At 49.9% G+C, this 25204-nt stretch overlaps 1 protein-coding gene across 5 annotated transcripts in view; it reads left to right on the plus strand.

The window, feature by feature from the left end:
* CPEB1 (cytoplasmic polyadenylation element binding protein 1) overlaps positions 1–12162 on the plus strand; it is a 78422-nt gene extending 66260 nt beyond the window's left edge. For all 5 annotated transcript variants that reach the window (XM_073363187.2, XM_073363185.1, XM_073363186.1 and 2 more), the window contains 4 exons: positions 1421–1619; positions 6188–6282; positions 8835–8915; positions 10752–12162. In XM_073363187.2, the coding sequence (XP_073219288.1) occupies positions 1421–1619; positions 6188–6282; positions 8835–8915; positions 10752–10862 (486 nt within the window). In that variant the 3' untranslated portion in view covers positions 10863–12162. The remainder of the gene's footprint in view (positions 1–1420; positions 1620–6187; positions 6283–8834; positions 8916–10751) is intronic.
* The last annotated feature ends 13042 nt before the right edge of the window (positions 12163–25204 follow it).

Genomic DNA, 25204 nt, shown 5'->3' on the forward strand with positions numbered 1-25204 from the left:
CCTGGATCTTCCATCAAGCCTGCCTGCTGCTTGCAGAACAAATGGCCTTCATGCATAATGCATATTGCTATTCCAACTGTGGATATGTTTGGTCCCAGATATAGTCTAGACTGCCTGTCTCAATCCGGGGGCTGGTGATCTTAGGGCTGGTAAAAGGTGCTCGATTGGAATTTCTGAGACAGAAACCTGCTCTGACCACAGGGCAGGTGCAGCCTGGACAGTAGCTGTACAAGTTTGCATGGTTACAGAATTGAGATTCAGTTCTTATCTGGACAGGAACAACAGCACGGTGCTCTAGACAGCCCTCCTGTTGTCTGGCCACTGATAGCGCATTCAGGCTTGGTGATTTTTAGCTCTGAGCCCTCTATCAGCTGTCCTACAGGAGCTTCCATTTGTAAAAATTGACAATAGGTGGGACGTTGCATTGAGTTGTTCCAGCAATAGGTCTCTGCAGGGCGATGTGACTGGGCAGTAAATACAGGTACAGACAGTAGGTAAAATCAATCTTGCCTGGCTGGTTCCTGGCTGCCTGCCCCAAGGGACTTGTGCTTTTGATTCCAGCCTAACACTGCAGTGTTGTGTTGGGGCATCGCTCCAACAGATGGGACTGCTCCCGTGGCGTGTGGTGCTGGCGTGGGGTGGCTGCAGCGGTGCAGATTAGGATCAAGGCTCTAATGGAACTGGCTGCTCAAGAGGCAGAAACATTTCATAGACTATCAGGGTTGGAAGGGACCTCAGGAGGTCATCTAGTCCAGCCCCCTGCTCAAAGCAGGACCAATCCCCAACTAAATCATCCCAGCCAGGGCTTTGTCAAGTCTGACCTTAAAAACCCTCTGAGATGGAGATTCCACCACCTCCCTAGGTAACCCATTCCAGTGCTTCACCACCCTCCTAGTGAAAGTGTTTCCGAATATCCAACCTAGGACACCCCCCCCCTCAACTTGGTGCTTGTTCTGTTATCTGCCACCACTGAGAACAGCCAAGCTCCATCCTCTTTGGACCCCCCCTTCAGGTAGCTATCAAATATCCTGCTGGAATAGTACCTCTGCTGGCTCAGGACAGGTGGGGGAGCCCAGTTAGCTAGCACTGGGGCAAATGGAAAATCCAGCAGAGAGATGTAGGGTCCATTACCTCTTAGTGGGGGCAGTCTTTTGGCACTCCCCTAAAATGGTGCTGTGCAGAGTGGGCTGAGCAGAGCACTGTAGCTTGTGATAATGGGCAAGACCTGCATGGTGCAGGGAACTCTGGACTCCAAAGGCAGCAGGGCCCTGCTACGAGGCCAGAACAACAAGGCTCCTGAGGGGCCGGAGCCTATCTGCAATGGACCCAGTAACCCACTGATATTAGTATTGGGCAGCCCCAGATTTTAGCTTACCAGGCTGTAGCTCACAGGTGACTTACCTGCTTATGGGGGTTCCAGGTGCAGGTGATCCCCTGGGTCCTGGCAGACAGCAACTTCGTGCGAAGCCCATCCCAACGTCTTGATCCCAGTAAGACGGTCTTCGTGGGGGCCCTGCATGGGATGTTGAACGCAGAGGCCCTAGCAGCCATCATGAATGACCTATTTGGAGGGGTGGTCTATGCTGGTATCGACACGGACAAGCACAAGTATCCTATTGGTAAGTGTGAGCCCTGCAGGCCTTGCATCACCTCGAGCTGCATGTAAACATCCCCTTGACACTTCTTCTGGCAGGGCCCTGCCCACTCTGAGGGGCAGAGAGCAGACCAGCCACTCTGCAAACCAGGAGTTCCCTTGCCCCAATGACTGGAGTGCACAGGGGGAGGGAAGAAGGTGAAAAAGACTATCTGGTTTACAAGGGCAGAGTCCCAGGCAGTGTATGAATAAGTGCAGCCCAGTTCCCAGAGTGTCAGGTATGTGGCTAGGAAAGCTGGTGGGACCCATGACAGGCCTGCAGCCCCTAACAAAAGGGCTGTTCTAAGCAGTGTCCGTCCTCTTACCTGGGAGGGAGGATTCTTACTGTACTCCTCTGCTTCCTGTGACTAATCTCAACTCGTCCACCACAGTGGACAAGTCACTCTTCAAGCAGCACTTGGTTGATGCTGCTTAGGGCTGATGGAATGAATTGCACTATTAGCCCCAGGGGTCTCTGTCTCCTGGGAAAAGGCATTTCTTTGGGCTGAGGTCCACAGCACTATTACAGTGGGCAGTGTAGGCGGCTGGGGGCAGAACCAGTCCTGGCTGTCAGAATGCCCCATCTCCTGGTGGTCCCTCCAGTGTTCTGCCTCCCGCTGTCCTCCCTGTTGCAGTTCCAGACATTACAATAGCTGGTTCCCAGCTGAGTCCTGGGGCTACGTTTACCCTTCGGGAGATGGTCCCTTCAGCTCTGCTCCCACTGCGAAGATGTTGGCAGTGGCTGGTTTCATGCCAGACTGAGGGAGCAAGGCTGGCTGAGAACCTGTGGCCGAAGGAAGTCTGTCTTCTGCTCCCCCTATTGCTGGGGAGCTCAGCCAGCTCAGTGACTAGGACACAGTATGCCCCCCAGCCCTGGGCAGGAAAGGAGGCAGGGCTGGAATAGAACTGACTCCAAGGCAGGTGGCTCCACCTCCAGGAGGGGAGTGATGCCAGAAGGGCAGCACGACAGGTGGAAGATGGCACCTAAATCCCTATGGCTCACACCAGTATCCTCACCTCTGACTGCAGAGCTCAGCCACTCCCTCTTCTCTGCAGGTCATGTATGGACGGACATTGCTAGTGCAGTAAGGGGCCTTCACACCCAGCTCCCTCCCCCTTGGACAGCCCCCTTTGATCCCTGCTTGTATCTGAGACCTCCAAACAGTCCTACCTGCCCTTGTGGATTCCATGCATAAAGGTGTTGAGCTTCTGGGGAGCCTTTCATTGACACCCCACCAGGGCTGGCCCATGTTGGGGAGGGGAGACTAAGCTTTCAGCCTCTGAGATCACTAGCCATGGGAAGTGTTTTTGGAGCAAACCAAGCACAGTCTTGTTCACCTGTGAAGCTGGATTATGGGGACAAACTCAAAGTGGAAATGTATGATCAAACCAGGGCTGGATTCCCACCTTCATGGGGTGCAGCAGGCAGATCACACCTGGTCTTTTCTTTTTGCATTGGACCTGCTGCTTGAACTAGGTGTGCAGGGACACGGAGTTATTCCTCTGAGGAGAAGGGCCAGCAGCCTGAACCAGAGTTTGTGAATCAAGTAGTAAAATAGTTTTAAACTGGGGATGACTGTCAAGCAAGAGTGTACAGAGTATTGTGAACTACACCTGGAATCTGCAGCAGCACTAGAGAAGATAGCTTTCAGTCCTCTGTCTCAGAAGGTGTGTAGGAATGGCAGGAAATCCCTGTCCCAGTCCCCACACTGGGAAGTGTGGGCTGTCGTTCCCAGCTGCCAGTGTGGAGCACGGTGCCCTAGAGTCCTGGCTTTCTCCAGCTTCTGTTTAGGGTTGCCATGCCTCACCACAACCTCCACCTCCTACCCCAGCACATGGCTATCAGGTGATGAGTAGCAGCTTGGATGTGGAGGAACCAGCAGGCAGTAAAGGGCTGCTAGGCCCACCATTTCTTCTACCCCAAGGTTGCATTCTGTAGGGATTGAAGGATTCTCAGTGTGCACCAGTCAGTTTGTCCTGGGATCACCACCAGAGATGTGCCTATTTCCATGGACTCTTATCTGAAAGTGGCCTCCTTGCTTTACTGACCCTTCACCAGCCAAGTCCTGACAGGTCTCATCTCAGCCCCTTCTTCCACCATGGGAGCTGTCAAGCAGCATCAGGCCAACAAGAATAAAGAACTGAGCTGTCTGTCCCTCTCTGGTCTCCTGCATGCTCTCACAAGCAGTGTTACCATGGCTGTATGGCCTCTCTCGACCTATAAATCACATGGCCTGAGGGGGTCTCACCAGCAAAAGTGGGATTCAAATCTGTTTCATGCTGGTATATTGGGCTTTGGTCTTTGGTCTTTGATCAGGGGCTCACATACGAGTTCCCAACTGTCTTAGTGATTACAATGAGAAGTGTTATAGAAAGCTGAGGCTATTCAGAGTAATCGGAAAAGGCAATTTCCAATCCTGACTCCTGCCAGACTCATAGAGGAATTCAGGACACATGGCAAGCTGAAGCCATCCGTGAACTAGAACAGGAGAAAATACCTATTTACAAGTGTTAACTAGAACAAGTGCCAGGTCAGTAGTTGCCCTTTGATGCCAGGCTCTCTTTGACAGCAAAAAGCCTACCTATAGCTTTGATCAAATGAGGTCTGTGGTCACTGTCCAGAGGAGGCACTTGCTGGGATTGGGCAAGAATTTCAGAGCCAGCTTTGTCCCAGCCCCAGTCTCCACAACCCATGGAAACATTATGACATGAATGAAATCAGCCATTGTAGACTTCAGATGAGAGCATTACAACCCACTCCCCATGCTGTTCCCAGTTTCTGTATATCTGAGATAAGTAGAACAAGACCCTGTCTGAAACATCTAAGTTCCTAATGAAAGCTTATCTTCAGAGCATTCCCATTTTACTATCTGACAACTTACATGTTGCAGACAAATAAAACCATCTTCTTTTCCTAACTTTGATCTTGCATGTGCTCCCAGGGACTCTCCCCAGCATCATAGTGGCAGTAACATTGGCTTTAGGAAGAAGGAAATTCATTTTGCTGGTCATGGACAGTGTTTCTGATCAGGGGTCTCTATTGAGGAAAGCTGAAGCAAACACAGTGGAATGGTTCCTGGAGTATCTTGAATTCGGGACAAACGCATGGTACTGAGGGGAATTCCATTACAGGATTCCTCTTCAGTTCAGGCCTGTAAGTACAAGCACTCCTCTCAAAGAACGTGAACAAGATTAAGATGGCCACAATGAAAAACAAAAGGCCAGTCTGTGTGGTGCATCTACTGGGAAATCTGATCTTGTGTTGCCATGGCCCATAGGGCTTGCTATGGATATGAGTTGTCCAAGCAAAATAGCAAATCTGAATACATGAGACTTTACCAAACAGCCATATTAGCCATCAGTACATAAATTCACCAAGTTCTGCATGTTGGTCATCCCGTTTTCGCCAACACCACATCCTTTCTTTTGGCAGAACACTGCTCCTTGCCTTAGTGCACCCATGGAGACTTGTGTAGAAAAAACCCTTGTTTTGGATCATCCTGTTTCCTATCCTGGAGGCACACTATGAAAATCCCATTGTAATGAATCCATGGACCTGAGCTCAGACTGGGGAAATATATGCATGTATGTCTGAACTTTCTTCATGGATCTAGCCCACTCTGGAGACAAATGGATCATCCAGCATAGATGGAAACTTGACATCCAAGTATTTGGGTTTGTCACTAGGTAGAACTTACCCTGCAGTAGAAATTCTTTCTCAGAGCACAGTTAGGCTTGGCAGGACATGATTTTTATTTTTTCTCTAATTTTGACAGAATAGTAATGGGCATTTATCAATTTTAAATTTTCAGTTGTGAAAGGAGGGGTCAGACAATTAACAGATGCTGAGTTTCAAAAAGTTAAAGCTTTAGAATTGTCAACGTCACTTGTCAAACATACAACGTAAATACCCTTAAATCAAACTCCTTCTCAAACTGTTCCTTATTATGCATGTCTGTAAATCCATGGTTAACGTTGGAAATGTTATTTCCTCATTTTGTGTGTGCAGTGAAATCACTGACAGACATTTACTGATAACCATGCATGAACTTGGAAGGGTTTGATTAACACACCTAGGTCAGAAAAATAGACACAAGACTGCTTCTGCAGCCATGATCATTCAGCTGGAAGGAACTCCAGGAGGCAGGGTATCCTGACTGCTAGTGACTGGTCTGCTTCTGTCCCCAAGCAGGCAGTGTACCCAGTGTATCCCCCCTGCAGAACCAACACTGGAATGGACTTTACCATAAACCACATTGAACTCCTATGCTATGCTTCCATGTGTTCCCACAAGTGTGGGAGTTGGGGAGGCATAGCCACAAAGCCTTGATATTCTTTTGATGGAACATGGTTTGATTGCCTCATACTAGGAGAATTAGGCTAGCTGCCTTGGTAGCTTTTCCTCAGGCCTGAAAGAGCAGAGCCTGGAGAAGCTGCAGTTCAGTTTTTTGGGTGGTTCTGGGGTTGGGTTGGTGGCAGCTCACCCTGAAGATTTTCCACCAGCTTCTGAATAGTTTCCTCTTAGTGTTGCACTAATGGTCTGGCTCATTTCAGGATCTGGCCGAGTTACCTTTAACAACCAGCGCAGTTATCTGAAGGCAGTCAGCGCTGCATTCGTGGAGATCAAAACCACCAAGTTTACTAAAAAGGTAAGTGGGGGGTCAGTAGGAGAGGTTCTGCTAGGGCTACCTGGCCTGGTGGGCAAATGGCACAAGGCTCTACCTCTGGACACACTGTCTGAACACCACTAGTCTGCTGGCTACCTATAGCCCAGCCTCAGGCCATCTGTCTGCAGAGGAAACCAAACCAGGACACCACCAGCTCCATGCTGTAGAGTCAGTCCAGTCTGTTCCTTGGCCTCATCCCCTGTAACAGTCCTGTCCAGAGGTCTGGCTGGGATCCTCCCAGGGGTTGCTGATGCCTGTCACCAGCAGGTGGTGATGGGGTGGAAAGGACGAGCAGTGTTTGGGCCTGCCTCTGCTCCTATCCCACATGGCAGCTTGCTCACCTAGCAATCAAGCTGGGCTTTGGGGTCCTGAGAATGAGTTCCTTTTAGGCTACAGGATATAGCTGTGACTGCACCATCATTAGGGGGCCAGTCCACACCCCAAGCATGCTGGGAACACTGACTCTAGGTCCTCTGCTGTCAGGCTCAGCTCTTGAAGGGCTCCTTGTGGCTGGCGGTGTCTGCACTCCAGCCCAACTCCAGAGGTGGTGGTCAGTGCTCCAGCGCCAATACAAGCCCTGGGCTGTCTTCACTAAGAAGTGGCTGAGGCTGGGTCAGGGTTTCCCTGCCTAATGACCAGTCCTGAGCGTTCCAGCTGGAGCCGGATGAGACCAGTAAATCTGCCTGTGCCAGGGATGCTGGGTCCACGAGTGGCGGGGAGATATCTGAGAGGCCATGCTCCTGGAAATGCCCCATCAGTGCTGCTCCAGATAAGCCCTTTCAGGAGTGCTAGCGAGAGAGCAAACAACCATGAGGGCGGAGAGTGACCACCAGAAATGCCATCCCTATGTCCATCCATGGGAGTCCCTCTGGAGTGGGAAAACTACTCTGGGGTTGGTTCTAACTGCAAGGACCCAGGTTGCTCACTCATCTGGCATGGGGTAAATGGGACTGTGCTGGCTGCCCTGCTGTGGGTGGGTGCCAGTAACTGTCTCTAGGAGCTGGGCACATTTGGCAGGTGGGGCGCTAAGCAGTCCTTCACCCCACCCCTCACAGCCCTACTCACTCCCTCAGGCTGTCACCCTGCCTCCTGTTAGACAGTAGGGGTGCTCAGCCTGTGCTGAGAGCTCTGGCCCAGGGACGAGCCAAAGCTGTCTGGAGTGGGGAGGGGACCCTGTAGCTGGGACCGATGGGAAGTGGCTCCAGGCCTGACTGAGGCAGATGGGCTAGTAGTGGTGGCCCAAGAGGTTTCCCACTCAAACGGCTGCAGTCTGCCCTGCCTCCAGAGATACCTTTGGCGTGTCCCAGGACACCTGCCGGGGGCCTCCTGCCCCCTCTTAGCTGGCCCCTGTTATGAGGGGAGCACAGCCTGTCCTCCGGTGCCACCCACACTGCTGCAGCGTGGCATGTACCCTCAAGGCTCATCTGGCCACTTCCTCTCATCTCTGGGGTGGGTGGTGAACCTGAGAGCTGGGTGATCAGGCAGATTTCCCCCTCTGCAAGCAGCTAGTATCATATCCATGGACCCTGCACTAGAGTAGCCACTCCCCATGGTCCTGGGGAGCAAGCATCTCCAGAGACCATTGGGCAGCAACAGTGAAGTGGCTGTGGTCTGAAAGTGTTGGAGTAGGACATGTCCACTCTCAGGTGTGGCCTGGTATGCAGGTGGTGAATGCAGTGGACACCAGCCAGTCTCTCTTTTTTTTCTTGGGACAGGCCCACTGACTTGGACAGGGGTTGCAGAGAAAGATAGAGGCTTTGCCCCCTGTAAATGGGGTTTCTGGGACTCTCCATACAGCAGTCTGGGAATCATAGAATCATAGAATATCAGGGTTGGAAGGGACCCCAGAAGGTCATTAGTCCAACCCCCTGCTCGAAGCAGGACCAATTCCCAGTTAAATCATCCCGCCCCCAGCTTGTGTTACAGGATGGGCCTTGGTTGTGTTGCCCAAACCTGATTGTTACTGGCCTCTCTGAAGGTCAAGAGCTTGCCGGGTGCTGAGCTGTGCATGAGACCCCTTCAGTTTGTCCCTGGGGCCAGCAGTGTGGGGTGGTTTGGGTCCTTTAACTCTGCCCAGGGAAGAGCAACTCCAGCCCCCTGCTGCAACTGATTGGGTACTCTCTGTAGGGGAGCTGCTTGCTGCTCCTGGACTGTCTGCCCCAGTCAGCCCAACAGGGAAATGCTCCCCCAGTCCAGTCTGGGTGGGCTTCTGGACAAGTGATGGTTATTTCTCTGATCACCCTGGGGCCCCAAGAGCTGAACTTGGGTGGCCTGTTTGCTGAGGACAACCTCTCATCACCCCTGGTCTGAGCTTGTCTGGAAATAGTGCTGAGAACTGAAGCCCCCAGAGGCTTGCCATGCGTGCTGTCCCACAATGCACATAACCACCCCAAGCATGGCATTGCCTAAACAGTCACCCTCTCTGCACAGCTGCTGCTGCACCACCACAGGCCCAGCCAGAGCAGAGCTGCTCCTGACCTGACCCACCCGGTATTCTGACTTCAGGCTGATTGACTCTCCTTGCTCTTGTGCAGGTTCAGATTGACCCATATCTAGAAGATTCCATGTGTCAAGTCTGCAGTGCCCAGCCAGGTCCCTTCTTCTGCAGAGACCAGGTAACGCTGCCTTCACTGGGGATTATCCCTTACCAGCCAGCTGTGCTCAATCCAGGAGCAGGAATTTCACATGCAGCATGTCCTTGAGGAGTAGACCATGCTCTGTCCCCAGAGCTCCTGGGCAGTAGTGACAAAGGGGCACACAGAGGGTACTAGCATACTTAGTGTTTTTAGAAGTCTGCTACAGAATACGCATTGGCACTGGGAATGCTTGTTATCTCACTCCTGGTCAGGTGCCTCAGACAGCCCCCCTGGGGGATCCAGATGCCTTCCCAGCCTGCATAGCTAAGGACACTAGCCAGTGCTCGGGGATGGGGATGAATATGCACTTAGGGGCAGGAAAGCCCCTTGGTATAGCACATTGGGGCAGGCAAGGTGCCATCTCTTGTTCCTCATTCTGCATGAAAATCCTGAGTTTACTGACACTGGCCCTGGCAGGGTTAGTGTTGCAGCAGAAGAGCAAGCCTTGGGTGGAGGTAATAACTAGGCTGATTGCACAGTATGATCATGGCCACTTAACACCAACTCCTGGGAGCGTTTGGTGTGCAGGTAGCGAGGGACTGTAGACTGGAGCCCTACAGCCTGCTGCATCTGGCTCAAAGCCAGATAAAATGGCCTGCTGAGCTAAATCAGTGGGGTATTTTGAGGTCTGATCTGCAAGCCACCAGGGCTAGAAACAGACATAAGCTACCTGCATGTGAGGGCTAAAACCATATCTGTATTGAAGTGGGGTCTGGAGGCGAGAAGCAAGCTGGGAACAGGGAGGGGCCTTAATGCAGGGCAGTCTGTCATGTTTGGTGTCTCAAGACCCTCATAGTTGCACAGACTGAAACGTTTCCAGAGTGAAAAGCTCAGCCAGGAAATGTCTTTCTGGCCCCTTCATCTGGGGGATCCAGCAGCCAGGTGCCACCGCTGACCTAAACTGAGTGATGACAGATTTGTAAGGTTGATGCAAAAACATAGTTAATTTCACTGTTTGACTGGGATGCCAGTACTCCCCTGGAAGGAACAACTCACCTGTGGTAGAAGAGGGATCAAGCTGACTTGAGCTTACTAGGAGAGGGAACCATAGTCTAGAAACACTGATCTACAAGCCTTGTGCAACATGTCACTAACACCTACTGTAACGCTATGAAATAGGCATGGCCAGTGCTGCAAGCTGCAGTCCATGGGTGTAGGAATGCATGGGTGCTTGGGGGTGCTTTACACCCCTGAATTAAGGAGTGCACTCATAAGAGGTTGGAAAAGAGAAGCTCGTCTCTCCTTTTATTGAAAGGGGACAGATTTCGTTAGTGAATGGAACTACTATACTCAGGAAAGCTGAATTCAGCAGTTAATGTACTATAGCCCTCTCTAAGTAATACAGCTCCGCCATGTAAAGGTTTCCTGACCAGTGTACTTCCCGAAGCAGGACTCTTGGACCAGGGAGAAGACTTGGTCTCTGGGTTTTTTGAAACAAGTCTACTTTAAACCCTCATTTAAATACTACCAATGCAAGGGGCCAGCATAATGACCCTGGAGACTGATGTTCCCTCGCTACATGTGCACTGAGGCAGCATCACAATGTTCCCTCTCACTGTGCCCTTCTGAAACTGAGCATGGATTGAGCAGAGACTGAATTCCCTCAGGAGCAAAGGACTCTTCTGTTGACACCAAAGAGATGAGTGCAGATGCTGGATCACTCCTGGCATGCTCAAATTAACTGGTCTCTAGAGGCAAGACTGCTTATCCCATAAGCCAGTCTCTCCTTTCAGGAGAGACTCGGTTGCTTGCAGCAGTCTTCCCCCAGCTTTGCCATGAGCCCCTTCAGTAATCCCTGCCCATCTCTTCCCATAGGTCTGCTTCAAATACTTCTGTCGCTCCTGCTGGCACTGGCAACATTCCATGGAGGTCCTGCGTCACCACCGCCCGCTGATGCGCAACCAGAAGAACAGAGACTCCAGCTAGAGAGGCAGCAGATGCATCAGGAGCTGCCGCAGTTGCAGGAGAAAGTTCTTTTGTTAACCTGCCAAGTGGAGAGAGCACGAGCGTGCCTGCCAGTGCCAGACCCAGACTGGGAACGCGCTTCCTGAGGACTAATGGGGAAATCTTACATTCACGTTTGCACTTGCTGGTCTTTATTTGTTTCTGCACTAATGCACAGTGAATTTTGTCGGGTTTTGTTTGGGGTTTTTTTGAGGGGGGAGGGCCCCTCAAATGATTCTGCAGTTCCCAGACTTTGGTTCCTCATTTGCTGACAAGAAGCAAAAAGGGCCATGTTTTGAGAAGGTGTCTATGCAGATGCCTTCACCTTGGTTTTTTATTTATTAAAGGCGCTTTTTTACATTCCTTGCAATACTGATGGTAATAATGCAGGTCTCATTGGCTCCATTTTTTTGCAGTTGCCATACAGTGCCTTTCCATTCATTTAACCCCCATCTGAACGGCATAAACTGAATGTTCAGCTGGTGTTTTTTACTGTAACAACAAAGGAGACTTTGCTCTTCATTTAAACCAAATCATATTTCATATTTTACGCTCGAGGGTTTTTACCAGTTCCTTTTTACACTCTTAAAACGGTTTTTAAGTCGTTTGAAACAAGAATTTTTCTTTCCTGGCAGCTTTTAACATTATTGCAATTTGTGTCTGGGGCTGCTGGTTAGAAGACAAGTTTCACAGTTGTGAATCAAGGGGGTTTGCAACGAGAAAAGGACAGGATTTTTGGATTTGAAACTGGACCGGATAAACGATCTCTGAGCTGCTGTATATAGTTTTAAATAGTTTGTTGCACTTTTTTAAGTTGCACTTAAGGGGGGTTGATAGAGGGTTTTTAATCACAAAGTCACAGGACTTAATTTTTTTTTGTAACTGAGCTAAAAAAGGGCTGCATCTTGGTGGGCAGACAAAGGTTCATAGGAGCCCTTTCTCTTAGAGGGGACAAGTCCCTTTCCCTTTGTTTAAGAAATGTAAAAGCAACAGTGCAGTCAACTGAAATGCTGCTGGGATCTCTGAACTTTATAATTTATTTTTTACTTTCCCCTCTATTGGAAGCTGTGTGCCAAAGAACCAGTGTCATATTTTTTCCCTTTTTCCTGCTGAGCTGATGTTGCATTGTTGCATATCCCAGCTGCTCTTTGTGGGGTTTTTGTGAAGCTGTGTGTGAAGTCTCTACCTCATTGTAGTATATGCAGGCAAGACTGCACTCTCCTACAGATGTGTGGAGTAAGCTGTGGTGTAGTTTTTGGCACATAATAAACACGTTGCAGCAGTTCTTAGTCTGTCTCTTTAATGGGGATGTGCAGGGAGGTGGAAGGAGCTGCATAGGAGAGCACTGGGGAAACAGATTCCCTGTTGAACAGCAGTTGTGTGCACAGGGAGGGCAGCAGGGGTTACTAGGGCTCCAGCGAGAGGGCGGTACGAGGGTCCCACCGACAGCAATGGAGGCTCCACCACCCATGGCCCATGCCCCGGAGTGTGTGTGGAGAAGGACTGTCGGGCATGGCGGGGGACCACAGCATGCCCCTGCTTGCTCTTGTGACAGTGTTTGGCCCTGCTGAGCCTCGCGACTCCCTGGGTTTTCGGACCCCTGGGTGGACTGCTGGAGCTGCTCGACCTCACATGGCGGAGATCTCGGCCGGCTGGCCCCACGGTGCGGAGGGCCGGGCATGTGCCCAGCTGCCCCCCCAAGGAGGGAAGTCCCAATCGGCCCCAGGGTCGGGGGACGCAAAGGGGAAGAGGGACCCAATCCGCCTGAACGCCAGACGCCCCTGCGGTCGGGGCGCTGGCCTGTGAAGGGCCCTTCCTGTCGCGAGCATGAGCACCACATCGATCGGAAGGCGAGAGAGGAGCGCCCCCTCCCCCCCCGCTGGGGGCACTGATAGTTGGAGTTCGCATCCAAGCCACCGGGCCTGCACCAGGGGTGCGAGGGGATGACGGGGTCCCCGGAGGCAGAGCCGGAAAAGGGGGGGGCCACAGAGGGCCAGGGGCTGCCCCACCTGCCAAGGTGCCCCTTCCCCCCCTTGCAAGATCGGGTACAACGTGCAGATTGGTCCCCGAGGCTCATCTCTGGTTCTCACAGGTCCTGAAAAACCTGTCCTCATAAATCTCCTCGCGCCTGTCAGAATGAACTAGTCGAAAAATCCAACCGCCGTTTTAGTGGAACCAATCTGAAAACCTATCCGACCTTGCGGTTCCCTCGGTCAGCCAAGGGGACCTTTGGCGACCCCATCTGGACATCCGTGAGACTGCCGGCCATCAGGTCAACCCATTACTTTGAATGGGGTTGGCCTGATGGCTGAGCAGGGACTTAGAAATTTTTTCAGCCTTTTCATCGGGGGTGGCCTGGAGGGGACTTAGAAATGAAGGCCTTGTCTGCACTAAAGTAGTAGGAAAAAACCTGCAGGCTGTTTCTGTCATAGGTGCTTCTACTGGAATAGCTTATTCTGGTTCAGTAAAGCTAACTAAGCTACACTGCTATACAGTACCTTATGCTAGTACAGCAGCATAATAGAGGCCTGGCCTAGACCTAGGGTGTGTTGACCTGGCTACATCTCCCATGGTGTAAGACTTCTACATACTGAGAGAAGTAGTTGAGCTGACTAACCACCGGTGTAGACACTGCTAGGTGGATAAGAACTCTTCTGTTGACCTAGCTACTACCTCTTCAGGGCACGACTTATTACAGTGATGGGAAACCCCTTCAGTTGTAGATACTTGCTACCACACTACAGCACTATCCGTGCTGCTGTAGTGCTTTCATGAGGATGTTGCCTGTTTGACTGACAGGTTCAGTCACAGAGACCCCCTTGGGACTGTCACCTGATGTGCTGAAACTACCTGAGCCTATTTTCTTTACCAGCTTGGGACTCCAGAGCCCTATCTTGTTGAGCCAGACACACAAGCCTGCTGCAACGCAGACCCAGGGGCTGAACCATGCCCCCAAAGCTGAAGACTTACCTGAAAACAGCTTAGCAAGTACGCCTGTCTCCAGCACCCAGAGTCCTCTGCAGTCCTCCCTCCCCCAATCTAAGCTTGCCCTGCAGACAGCAAGGCTGGCTCCATCTGGGCAGTGGGGCTGTGAGGTCCAGCTGCTCTGAGAGGCATAGTAAGGGGGCAGGGGGGTGGGGTTGGATAAGGGGTAGGGAATCCCAGGGCGCCAGTCAAGGAACAGGGGCTTGGATAAGGCATGGAAGTCCCAAGAGGGCCTGTTGGGGCAGAGGTGTGGTGGCTAGGGGTTGGGGGTGGCGGGGGCAGTCAGAGGACAGGGAGCAGGGGTGTTAGATAGCAGGTGGGTTCCTGGAGGGGGGGGACAGATTGGGGCAGGAGGTCCTGGGAGTGGGCAGTCAAAGACCAAGGGGGTTGGATGGGTTGAGGGTTCTGAGGGGGGCAGTCAGGGGTGGAAAGGAGGAAGGGGCAAATAGGGGGCAGGGGCCAGGCTGTTTGTGGGGGCACAGCCTTCCCTACCCAGCCCTCCATACAATTTCACACCCCAATATGGCCCTCAGGCCAAAAAGTGTACCCATCCTGGGCTAAACTCATAAATTGTCCACCCTCTATATCCCTGCTATTCACAGCTGTTTGCTTCCTCAGGTATTAATCACTTACTCTGGATTAATTAATAAACAAGTGATTTTATTAAGTATAAAAAATAGGATTTAAGTGGTTTCAAGTAATAAGAACAAAGTAACTTACCAAGCAAAATAAAACACAAGTCTAAGCCTAACACATTAAGAAGCTGAATACAGGTAAATCTCATCCTCAGATGTTCCAATAAGCGGCTTTCATGGACCAGACTGGGAAGGAATCTGGGCCCAATCCTTTCCCCTGGTACAGTTCTTGTTAATTCCAGCTCAGGTGGTAATCAGGGATTTCTCATGACTGGCAGCTCTTGTTCTGCTCCACCCCCTTTTATAGTTTTGGCCTAAGGCAGGAATCCTTTGTGGCTCTAGCTTCCCACCTCTCCTTCTAAATGGAAAAGCACCAGGTTTAAAATGGATTCCAGTATCATGTGACATGGTCACTTGTCCTGTGAGACCCCTAGTCTCCATTCTTCCAGGGCTGATTGGCATGTAGCCTGGAAGGTTTGCAAGTAAACAGAGCCATTTACAGGTGATTGGAAGCCATTAAGGGTGCTTCCGAATCACTTACCATGTTTACATTAGTGATACAAGTTTAATCTTAGCTCACGAAAGCTCATGCTCAAATAAATTGGTTAGTCTCTAAGGTGCCACAAGTACTCCTTTTCTTTTTGCGAATACAGACTAACACGGCTGTTACTCTGAAATCTATATACACACAGAGACCATGAAACAATACCTCCTCCCACCCCACTGTCCTGCTGGTAATAGCTTATCTAAAGTGATCATCAAGTTGGGCCATTTCCAGCACAAATCCAGGTTTTCTCACCCTCCGCCCCCCCCCCCCCAACTCACTCTCCTGCTGGTAATAGCCCATCCAAAGTGACCACTCTCTTCACAATGTGTATGATAATCAAGGTGGGCCATTTCCTGCATAAATCCAGGTTCTCTCACTCCCTCACCCCCCCTCCAAAAACCACACACACAAACTCACTCTCCTGCTGGTAATAGCTTATCCAAAGTGACCACTCTCCCTACAATGTGCATAATAATCAAGGTGGGCCATTTCCAGCACAAATCCAGGTTTTCTCACCCCCCCACCCCCATACACACACAAACTCACTCTCCTGCTGGTAATCTTATTCTCCTAACTCCAGACAGAGCAATAATATTTGCAAACAAATGGGATGAACACATTCAGATCATAAGCTTGGTAATGATACCATATGAGAGACCTTTTACATAAAGCATATTCTAGTTAATTATATTCACCCTCATAAACCTATTTCCATAAACAGAATGCAACATCATGCTGACCCTTTACTCCATGTAGGAGATGTAATTATCTGCTGCCTGCTTACGACTAGAGCATGACCCAGGAGCTACCTCCTGCAGGCTAGTGCTGTGGCTGTCAGAACAGCGCAGCTGTAGCTCTTTGCAGAGCTGCCTTTCAATTTAAACCATGAATGCAGCAGTGAGTGAGGGCTGCTCAGCCCAAAGGAAAATGCCCTTCTGACCCTGCAGCCTCCCAGCCTGTTGTGGCTATAGCCAGAGGTGAAAGTAAGCTGATACGGCAAGAGCTGGTGAACTGTACTGGGGCAGCCCGGCTTCCCCAGGGGGCAATTTAAAGGGCCTGGGGATCCCAGCAGTGGCTGGAGCCCCAGGTCCTTTAAATTGCCTCCAGAGCCCTGCTGCTGGAGCCCTGGGGTAGTGGCTGCAGGGCTCTGGCAGCTATTTAAAGGGCCTGGGACTCCCCTGCTTCTACTGCCTGGGCTCTTTAAATAGCCACTGGAGCCCCACGGCTGCTACTCCAGGGCTCTGGCAGCTATTTAAAGGACCAGGGCAGTAGAAGCAGGGGAGCTGCGGGCCCTTCAAATACCTCCCGGAACCCTGGGCGGCTGCTGCTGCTACCCCAGTGGGCGGGGCGGGCACTTACCTTACAGGGTGGGCTGGGGCTGGCTCTGACCCCCTCAACCCTGCCCCTTCTGCCCTAGGCCACGCCCCTTCCAGGGGCCAGAGCTGGCCCCAGAGTACCAATAAGTCACTCGACTTACTTTCACCCCTGGCTATAGCCAAACAACGAGGGGTAAGGAGGTGAAGCCGCTTCTCTCCACAATGAGGTGCTAAGGCCAAATCTTGTTGGGAATAATTTAAATGCTGAAATTTATCTGGAGGCAAATCACTTGGTATGTAAACATGTAGGGGACACAGTGCCTCGCCTGAAGGGGAAATGCTTCATTTGAACCAGAAGCCGGGAATATGCAATTGGCCAGTTCTGTACCAAAGACTTCTAACTAGAAATAAGAAAAGGAGTACTTGTGGCACCTTAGAGACTAACCAATTTATTTGAGCATAAGCTTTTGTGAGCTACAGCTCACAGTTCCGATGAAGTGAGCTGTAGCTCACGAAAGCTCATGCTCAAATAAATTTGTTAGTCTCTAAGGTGCCACAAGTACTCCTTTTCTTTTTGCGAATACAGACTAACACGGCTGTTACTCTGAAACCTAACTAGAAATGTTCATATGTATCTGGTTCACTCGCCCATAGGCCTGACTCCTTGGGTGCTCTGGGGCTGCACCCACCTCAGCTCGCCTTCGCTCCACCTCTTCCCCTGAGCATGCTACGTACCCGCTTTTTCCCCCCTAGGTCCCAGCGCTTGCGCCGTGAAACAGCTGTTTTGCACGGCAAGCACTGGGAGGGAGGGGGGAGATGGGGAAATGCGGTGCATTCAGGGAAGAGGCGGAGCCGGGGCGGGGATTTGGGGAAGGGGCCCAATAGGGTTAGGGAGAGGGCAGAGTTGGGGTGGGAACTTTGGGTAAGGGGTTGGAATGGGGGCAGGGTGAGGAAAGGGTGGAGGGGCGCAAGCACCCACATCTCCAGGGCATGGTCGGGGGGCGCAAACACCCACCGGCGCCAGAGAAAGTTAGTACCTATGCACTTGTCCATGGTTCAGGACCTTCAGGCTAGGCTGCCTTAGAGAGCTTTCTAGAAAAGCTATTTTGCATAGGATGCAAGTTTTCCAGAAGCAATGGCTTCTGGATAAATGGGAAACAACTGTAACATGTAATGGGAAACACTGGCCTCTGACAATTTCCTGCCAAATGTCCCTCTGCCATGATGGAGGAAGAATGTGAATAGACAGATGATCCTGGATCAATGTGCTGTCTCTTGGGAGAGATGGCCAGTAACCCCACATTGCGTAGCGTAACATCTTGTGATGTTTGCAGTGTTGTAGCTGTGTTTGTCCTAGCATATTAGAGGGACAAGGTGGGTGAGGTCGTCTTTTAGTTGGTCCAATAAAAGATCATCTCACCCACCTTGTCTCAGGTGTTTTCAAACACTTACTCCATAGAACTTGTCTGGTGAAAGTACAAGGTACATAGATGGAGTGAGGATAATTGTTGGAGGAAATAGTGGAAGAGGAGACTTTATCCATATATGATGGACATGTCCCCTATTATATTGGATGTCATATCTTAATCAGTTAGTAACTCTTGCATATAGATTACCAAATGATGATTTTTGGAAATTCTCCGGGTCTCTTTCTAGCAGAAACAGCTATTCTCAAAGAAACTAAGAACTGGCCTCACTTGCTAGCTGGTTGGTAACCTTATTGGGTAAAGAAATTCAGAGGAAGAGTTTTTTAATAATATAAAAAAAAACCCTAGTCACTCTTGGAAAAATAAATGGTACCAAGCAAGCTATACAGATGCTAAATACAGACTTAAACATTTAGTCAACATTTACCTCCTTGGCAGAGTGCCCTAGCTCATGTGGGGAGAGTGGTCACTTTGGATGAGCTATTGCCAGCGGGATAGTGAGTTTGTGTGTGTGGTTTTTGGGAGGGGGGTGGGGGGTGAGAGAACCTGGATTTGTGCAGGAAATGGCCCAACTTGATTGTCATGCACATTGTGTGGAGAGTTGTCACTTTGGATGGGCTATCACCAGCAGGAGAGTGAATTTGTGTGGGGGGGTGGAGGGCGAGAAAACCTGGATTTGTGCTGGAAATGGCCCAACTTGATGATCACTTTAGATAAGCTATTACCAGCAGGACAGTGGGGTGGGAGGAGGTATTGTTTCATATTCTCTGTGTGTATATAAAGTCTGCTGCAGTTTCCACGGTATGCATCCGATGAAGTGAGCTGTAGCTCACGAAAGCTCATGCTCAAATAAATTGGTTAGTCTCTAAGGTGCCACAAGTACTCCTTTTCTTTTTGCGCATACAGACTAACACGGCTGTTACTCTGAAAGTTATGACAGTGTGGCCCATCTGCCTGCATGGCACACCTTGGCCTGCTCACATCTGGTCACTTCCAGATCTGACCCAAACTAAGAGCTCTGACTGGCCAAGTCGTGACTCCCTCAAGATAACTAGCATTTTAGAATGAAAAGCCAGGATCCCTCCGTCTCACTTCCCCCTTTGCTGGATTTAATTCTTGCAAACTGAAGACACTATCTCAGATATTTCGATTACTGTCTAGATCAGTGGTTCTCAGGCTTTTTAGGCTCAGGACCCATTTGCAAATGTTTACAGCCCTTTGTCTGGGGTGGAGGCTCTGGGGTGATTTCGGTCAAGTCCTGCCCAGCACTCACCCCCACAGTGGTGGCTCCTGCAGCTCCTTTGTTGTGGGGCTGGCTGGACTTGGCTCTTTGCTCCAGGGTTGCAACCTCTGGGGTTGCAGCACAGTTCAGGTTTGGCCCTGCCCACCTGACTGGACCAAATTTGTGTAAGTGGAGTTGCAACCCGGAGTTGTCGCTCACATTTGTCCTACCTGGACTCTCGTCATCATGCCAGCTGGGTCAAACCGGGGTGGTGCTGGGACCCCAGAGGTTGCAGTGCCTGGAGCAGCAAGGGACAGGAGCTGCCAAGCAACCCTTTGAAACATTCTGGCAACCCCAATTTTGGGTCCCAACCTATGGGTTGAGAAACCCTGGTTTAGAGGATCTAGCCTCCCTTGCTGCAATTTAAGCTCATTGCTTCTTGTCCTATCCTCCAAGATTAACTAGAACAATTTCTCCCTCTTCCTTGTAACAACCTTTTATGTACTTGAAAACTGTCCCCCCTTCTCTTTTCCAGATTAAACAAACCCAGTTTTTTCAATCTTCTCTCATAGATCATGTTATCTAGACTGTTAATCATTTTTGTTGCTCTTCTCTGGACTTTCTTCAATTTGTCCACATCTTTTCTGAAATGTGGAGCCCAGAACTGGACCCAATACTCCAGATGAGGCCTAATCAGTGCAGAGTAGAGCGGAAGAATTACTTCTCGTGTCTTGCTTATAACACTCCTGCTAATACATCCCAGAATGATGTTTGCTTTTTTTGCACCAGTGTTACACTGTTGATTCATATTTAGCTTGTGGTCCACTATGACCCCCGGATCCCATTCCACGGTACTCCTTCCTCGGCAGTCACTTGCCATTTTGTATGTGTGTAATTGATTGTTCCTTCCTAAGTGGAGTACTTTGCATCTGTCCTATTGAATTTCATCCTATTTACTTCAGACCATTTCTTCAGTTTGTCCAGATCATTTTGAATTTTAATTCTATCCTCCAAAGCTCTTGCAACTCCTCCCAGCTTGATATCGTCGGCAAACTTTATAAGTGTACTCTCTATGCCATTATCTAAATCATTGATGAAGATATTGAACAGAACCAGACCCAGAACTGATCCCTGTGAGACTCCACTTGGTATGCCCTTCCAGCATGACTGTGAACCACTGATCACTACTCTCTGGGAATGTTTTTCCAACCAGTTATGAACTCACCTTATAATAGCTCCATCTAGGTTGAATTTCCCTAGTTTGTTTATGAGGTCATGCGAGACAGTATCAAAAGCCTTACTAAAGTCAAGATACACCACATTTACTGCTTCCCGCCCCCTCCACAAGACTTGTTACTCTGTCAAAGAGAGCTATTGGGTTGGTTCGACACAATTTGTTCTTGACAAATCTGTGATTTCTTAAAAACAATGAGGAGTCCTTGTGGCACCTTGGAGACTAATAAATTTATTTGGGCATAAGCTTTTGTGGGCTAGATCCCACTTCATCAGGTGCATGGAGTGGAAAATACAGGAGCAGGTATAAATACATGAAAAGATGGGAGTTGCCCAGTGATGAGCTGCCAAAATCTTAACAACGGGTTCCTTCCTCACCCCACGAGGGGGCCGTTGCCCACCCCCAACCCCCAGGACTCCTGCCCCATCCAACCCCCCCGCGTTCCTTGATGCCCCCCCAGCCCCATCCACCCCCCTCCCCTGTCCCCTGACTGCCCCCAGAACCAGGCAGGAGGGTCTCGTGGGCCACCATAGTGGGTGCCCACCCCACCCCTAAGAGCCAGAGGCACCTGCCAGGGGGCAAGGTGCAGAGTTCCAGAGGTGCTTACCTGGGGCAGCTCCCAGAAAGCATCCGGCAGGTCCCTCTGGCTCCTAGGGGCAGGGAAGCGTAGCTGGGGGAGCAACCGCTCCCCACTGATCACATCAAAAGTGGCGCCTTAGGTGCCGACTCTCTAGGTGCTCCGGGGCTGCTAAGAAGCAGGTGGCAGCTTCCCGCTCAGGCCGAGGGTGGCGGAGGTGAGCCGGGGTGGGGAGCAGTTCCCCTGCACCCCCCCGGGTTACCTGCTGCGGTGCGGGCGGCCCTCCTTGCGCCCCCCCATCCCCCCAGCTCACCTCCACCTCCCTGGTCCTGAGTACAAAGCCATGGCCTGCTTCTCAGCCTGCCCCAGCTTCCCACGTGAACAGCTGATTCGAGGGAAGCCTGGGGTGGGGGGCGGAGAAGCAGAGTGGGGCGGCGCGTTCAGGGGAGGAGGTGGAGGCGGAGCGGAGGTGAGCTGGGGCTGGGGCCAGGGCCGGGGGTGGGGCGGGGAGGGGAGGGGAGCTGCCGGTGGGTGCTCTGCCCCCACCAAATTTTCCCCTTGCTGGAGCACCCATGGAGTCGGTGCCTAAGGCGCCACTTTTGGCCGGTTAAATTTAGAAGCCTTTTAGAACCGGTTGTCCCTCACAGAACAACTGGTTCTAAAAGGGCTTCTAAATTTAACAATCGGTTCTAGCGAACCGGTGGGAAGTGGGAACCAGCTCCAGCTCACCACTGGAGTTGCCTTACCAAGTGTGAGGTCAGTCTAACAAGACAATTCTATTAACAGTAGGATACCAAGGGAGGAAAAATAACTTTTGTAGTGGTAATGAGAGTGGCCCATTTCAAACAGTTGACAAGAAGTTGTGAGTAACAGGAGGAGGAAATTAATATGGGGGAAATTACATTTTGGTTTTGTAATGACCCAACCACTCACAGTCTTTATTCAGGCCTAATTTGATGGTGTCCAGTTTGCAAATTAATTCCAGTTCTGCAGTTTCACATTGGAGTCTGTTTTTGAAGTTTGTTGTTGAATTGCCATTTTTAGGTCTGTTATTGAGTGACCAGGAAGATTGAAGTGTTCTCCTACTGGTTTTTGAATGTTATAATTCCTGATGATAGATTTGTGTCCGTTTATTCTTTTCCGTAGAGACTGTCCGATTAGGCCAATGTACATGACAGAGGGGCATTGCTGGCACATGATGGCATATATCACATTGGTAGATGTGCAGGTGAACAAGCCCTTGATGGTGTGGCTGATGTGGTTAAGTCCTATGATGGTGTCCCTTGAATAGATATGTGGACAGAGTTGGCACTGGGGTTTGTTGCAGGGTTTGGTTCCTGGGTTGGTGTTTTTGTTGTATGGTGTGTAGTTGCTGGTGAGTATTTGCTTCAGGTTGGGGGACTGTCTGTAAATGAGCACTGGCCTGTCTCCCAAGGTCTATGAGAGTGAGGGATCATCCTTCAGGATAGGTTGTCGATCCTTGATGATGTGCTGGAGAGGTTTTAGTTGGGGACTGTAGGTGATGGCTAGTGGTGTTCTGTTACTTTCTTTGTTGGGCCTGTCTTGTAGTAGGTGACTTCTGGGTACCCTTCTGGCTCTGTCAATCTGTTTTTTCACTTCACCAGGTGGGTATTGTAGTTTTAAGAACACTTGATAGAGATCCTGTAGGTGTTTGTCTCTGTCTGAGGGATTGGAGCGGTTGTATCTTAGAGCTTGGCTGTAGACAATGGATCGTGTGATGTGGTCTGGATGGAAGCTGGAGGCATGTAGGTAAGTATAGCAGTCAGTAGGTTTCTGGTATAGGGTGGTGTTTATGTGACCATATTATTAACACTGTAGTGTGTAGGAAGTGGACCTCTTGTGTGGACTGGTCCAGGCTGAGGTTGATGGTGGGATGGAAATTGTTGAAATCCTGGTGGAATTCCTCAAGGGCCTCCTTCCCATGGGTCCAGATGATGAAGATGTCATCAATGTAGCACAAGTAGAGTAGGAGTACTAGGGGACGAGAGTTGAGGAAGCGTTGTTCTTAGTCAGCCATAAAAACGTTGGCATACTGTTGGGCCATGCAGGTACCCATAGCAGTCCCACTGACTTGAAGGTATAAATTGTCCCCAAATCTGAAATAGTTGTGGGTGAGGACAAGGTCACAAAGTTCAGCCACCAGGTTTGCCGTGATGGTATCAGAGATGCTATTCCTGATGGCTTGTAGTCCATCTTTGTATGGAATGTTCATGTAGAGAGCTTCTACATCCATAGTGGCTTGGATGGTGTTTTCTGGAAGATCATCAAAGGATTGTAGTTTCCTCAGGAAGTCAGTGGTGTCTCGAAGATAGCTGGGAGTGCTTGTAGCGTAGGGCCTGAGGAGAGAGTCTACATAGCCAGATAATCCTGTTGTAAGGGTGCCAATGCCTGAGATGATGGGGCATCCAGGATTCCCAGGTTTATGAATTTTGGGTAGCAGATAGAATACCTCTGGTCAGGGCTCTAGGGGTGTGTCAGTGTAGATTTGTTCCTGTGCTTCTTTAGGGAGTTTCTTGAGCAGAAGGTGTAGTTTCTTTTGTTACTACTCAGTGAGGTCAGAGGGTAACGGCCTGTAGCATGTGGTGTCAGAGAGTTGTCTAGCAGCCTCTCATTCATATTCTGACCTATTCATGATGACTACAGCACCTCTTTTGTCAGACTTACTTATCACTTATTATCTTCTAGGTGTCTGCAAATTGATTACTTCATTATTTGCTCCATTATCTTTCTGGGTACAGAAGTTAAGCTGACTGATCTGTAATTCCCCAGGTTGTCCTTTTTCCCCTTTTTATAGATGGGCAGTATATTTGCCCTTTTCCAGTCCTCTGAAGTCTCTCCCATCTTCCATGACTTTTCGAAGATAATCACTAATGGTTCAGCTATCTCCTCAGTCAGTTCCTTAAGTATTCTACGATGCATTTCATCAGTGCCTGGTGCCTTGAAGGCATCTAACTTGTCTAAAGAACGAGGAGTACTTGTGGCACGTTAGAGACTAACAAATTTATTTGAGCATAAGCTTTTGTGGGCTAAAACCCACTTCATCGGATGCATGGAATGGAAAATACAGTAGGAAGATATAGATATACACAGAGAACATGAAAAAAATGGGTGGTGCCATACCCACTATAACGAGAGTGATCAGGTAAGATGAGCTATTATCAGCAGGAGAAAAAAAAACCTTTTGTAGTGATAATGAGGATGGCCCATTTCCAACAGTGGACAAGAAGGTGTGAGTAACAGTAGGGGGGGGAAGGGGGGGGAATAAGCATGGGGAACCAGACAGTCTCTACGTAAAAGAATAAATGGACACAAATCAGACGTCAAGAATGATAACATTCAAAAACCAGTCGGAGAACACTTCAACCTCACTGGACATTCGATTACAGACCTAAAAGTGGCAATACTACAACAAAAAAACTTCAAAAACAGACCCCAACGAGAAACTGCTGAATTGGAATTAATTTGCCAAATGAACACCATTAACTTAGGCTTGAATAAAGACTGGGAGTGGATGGGTCATTACACAAAGTAAAACTATTTCCCCTTGTTTATTTCCCCCCCTACTGTTACTCACACCTTCTTGTCCACTGTTGGAAATGGGCCATCCTGATTATCACTACAAAAGGTTTTTTTTAATCCTGCTGATAATAGCTCACCTTAACTGATCATTCTTGTTATAGTGGGTATGGCAACACCCATTTTTTCATGTTCTCTGTGTGTATATCTATATCTTCCTACTGTATTTTCCACTGCATGCATCCGATGAAGTGAGCTGTAGCTCACGAAAGCTTATGCTCAAATAAATTTTTTAGGCTCTAAGGTACCACAAGTCCACCTTTTCTTTTTGCGGATACAGACTAACACGGCTGCTACTCTAAAACCCTGGTGAAGCTGTTAGCAGTCTCACAATGCATGGCCTGCATTAGTCACCAATGCTCCATTGTGGCTTCGTCCCCATGGGGTTTATCTGCAGAAGGTTTAATAGGAAACTTTCCTCTTAAGGCTGCAGCACGTTTCCAGCAGAAGGAAGGAGAATAATTTATAAAGTGCACTGCGGGAAAGTGAATAGAGGGGAAATAGGAGCCGCAGGCGGCCATGGCAATGGACACGTGATCAGCAGGAGGCAGCTCGCTCCGGCTCCCAAGAGGAACCACAGGAAGACAGGTGGCCTCAACATGGGAAGTGCTTCTTACTGGGAATCAGCTGTGACAGATGCAGGGCTGTCGTGGTTCGAGAGGGACTGGCCCTGCCCCGAGCGGAGCTCCCCCCAATTCTGCAGCATTTGCTTTGAGCCCATCTCTAGTTCCCAATGGCTTTTCTGCGCCTCCTGCTGGCGACCCCAGTAATGGTGCCCAGTCAA

The sequence above is a fragment of the Lepidochelys kempii genome, chromosome 10, assembly GCF_965140285.1.
Source record: "Lepidochelys kempii isolate rLepKem1 chromosome 10, rLepKem1.hap1, whole genome shotgun sequence".
Taxonomy (NCBI): Eukaryota; Metazoa; Chordata; order Testudines; family Cheloniidae; genus Lepidochelys; species Lepidochelys kempii.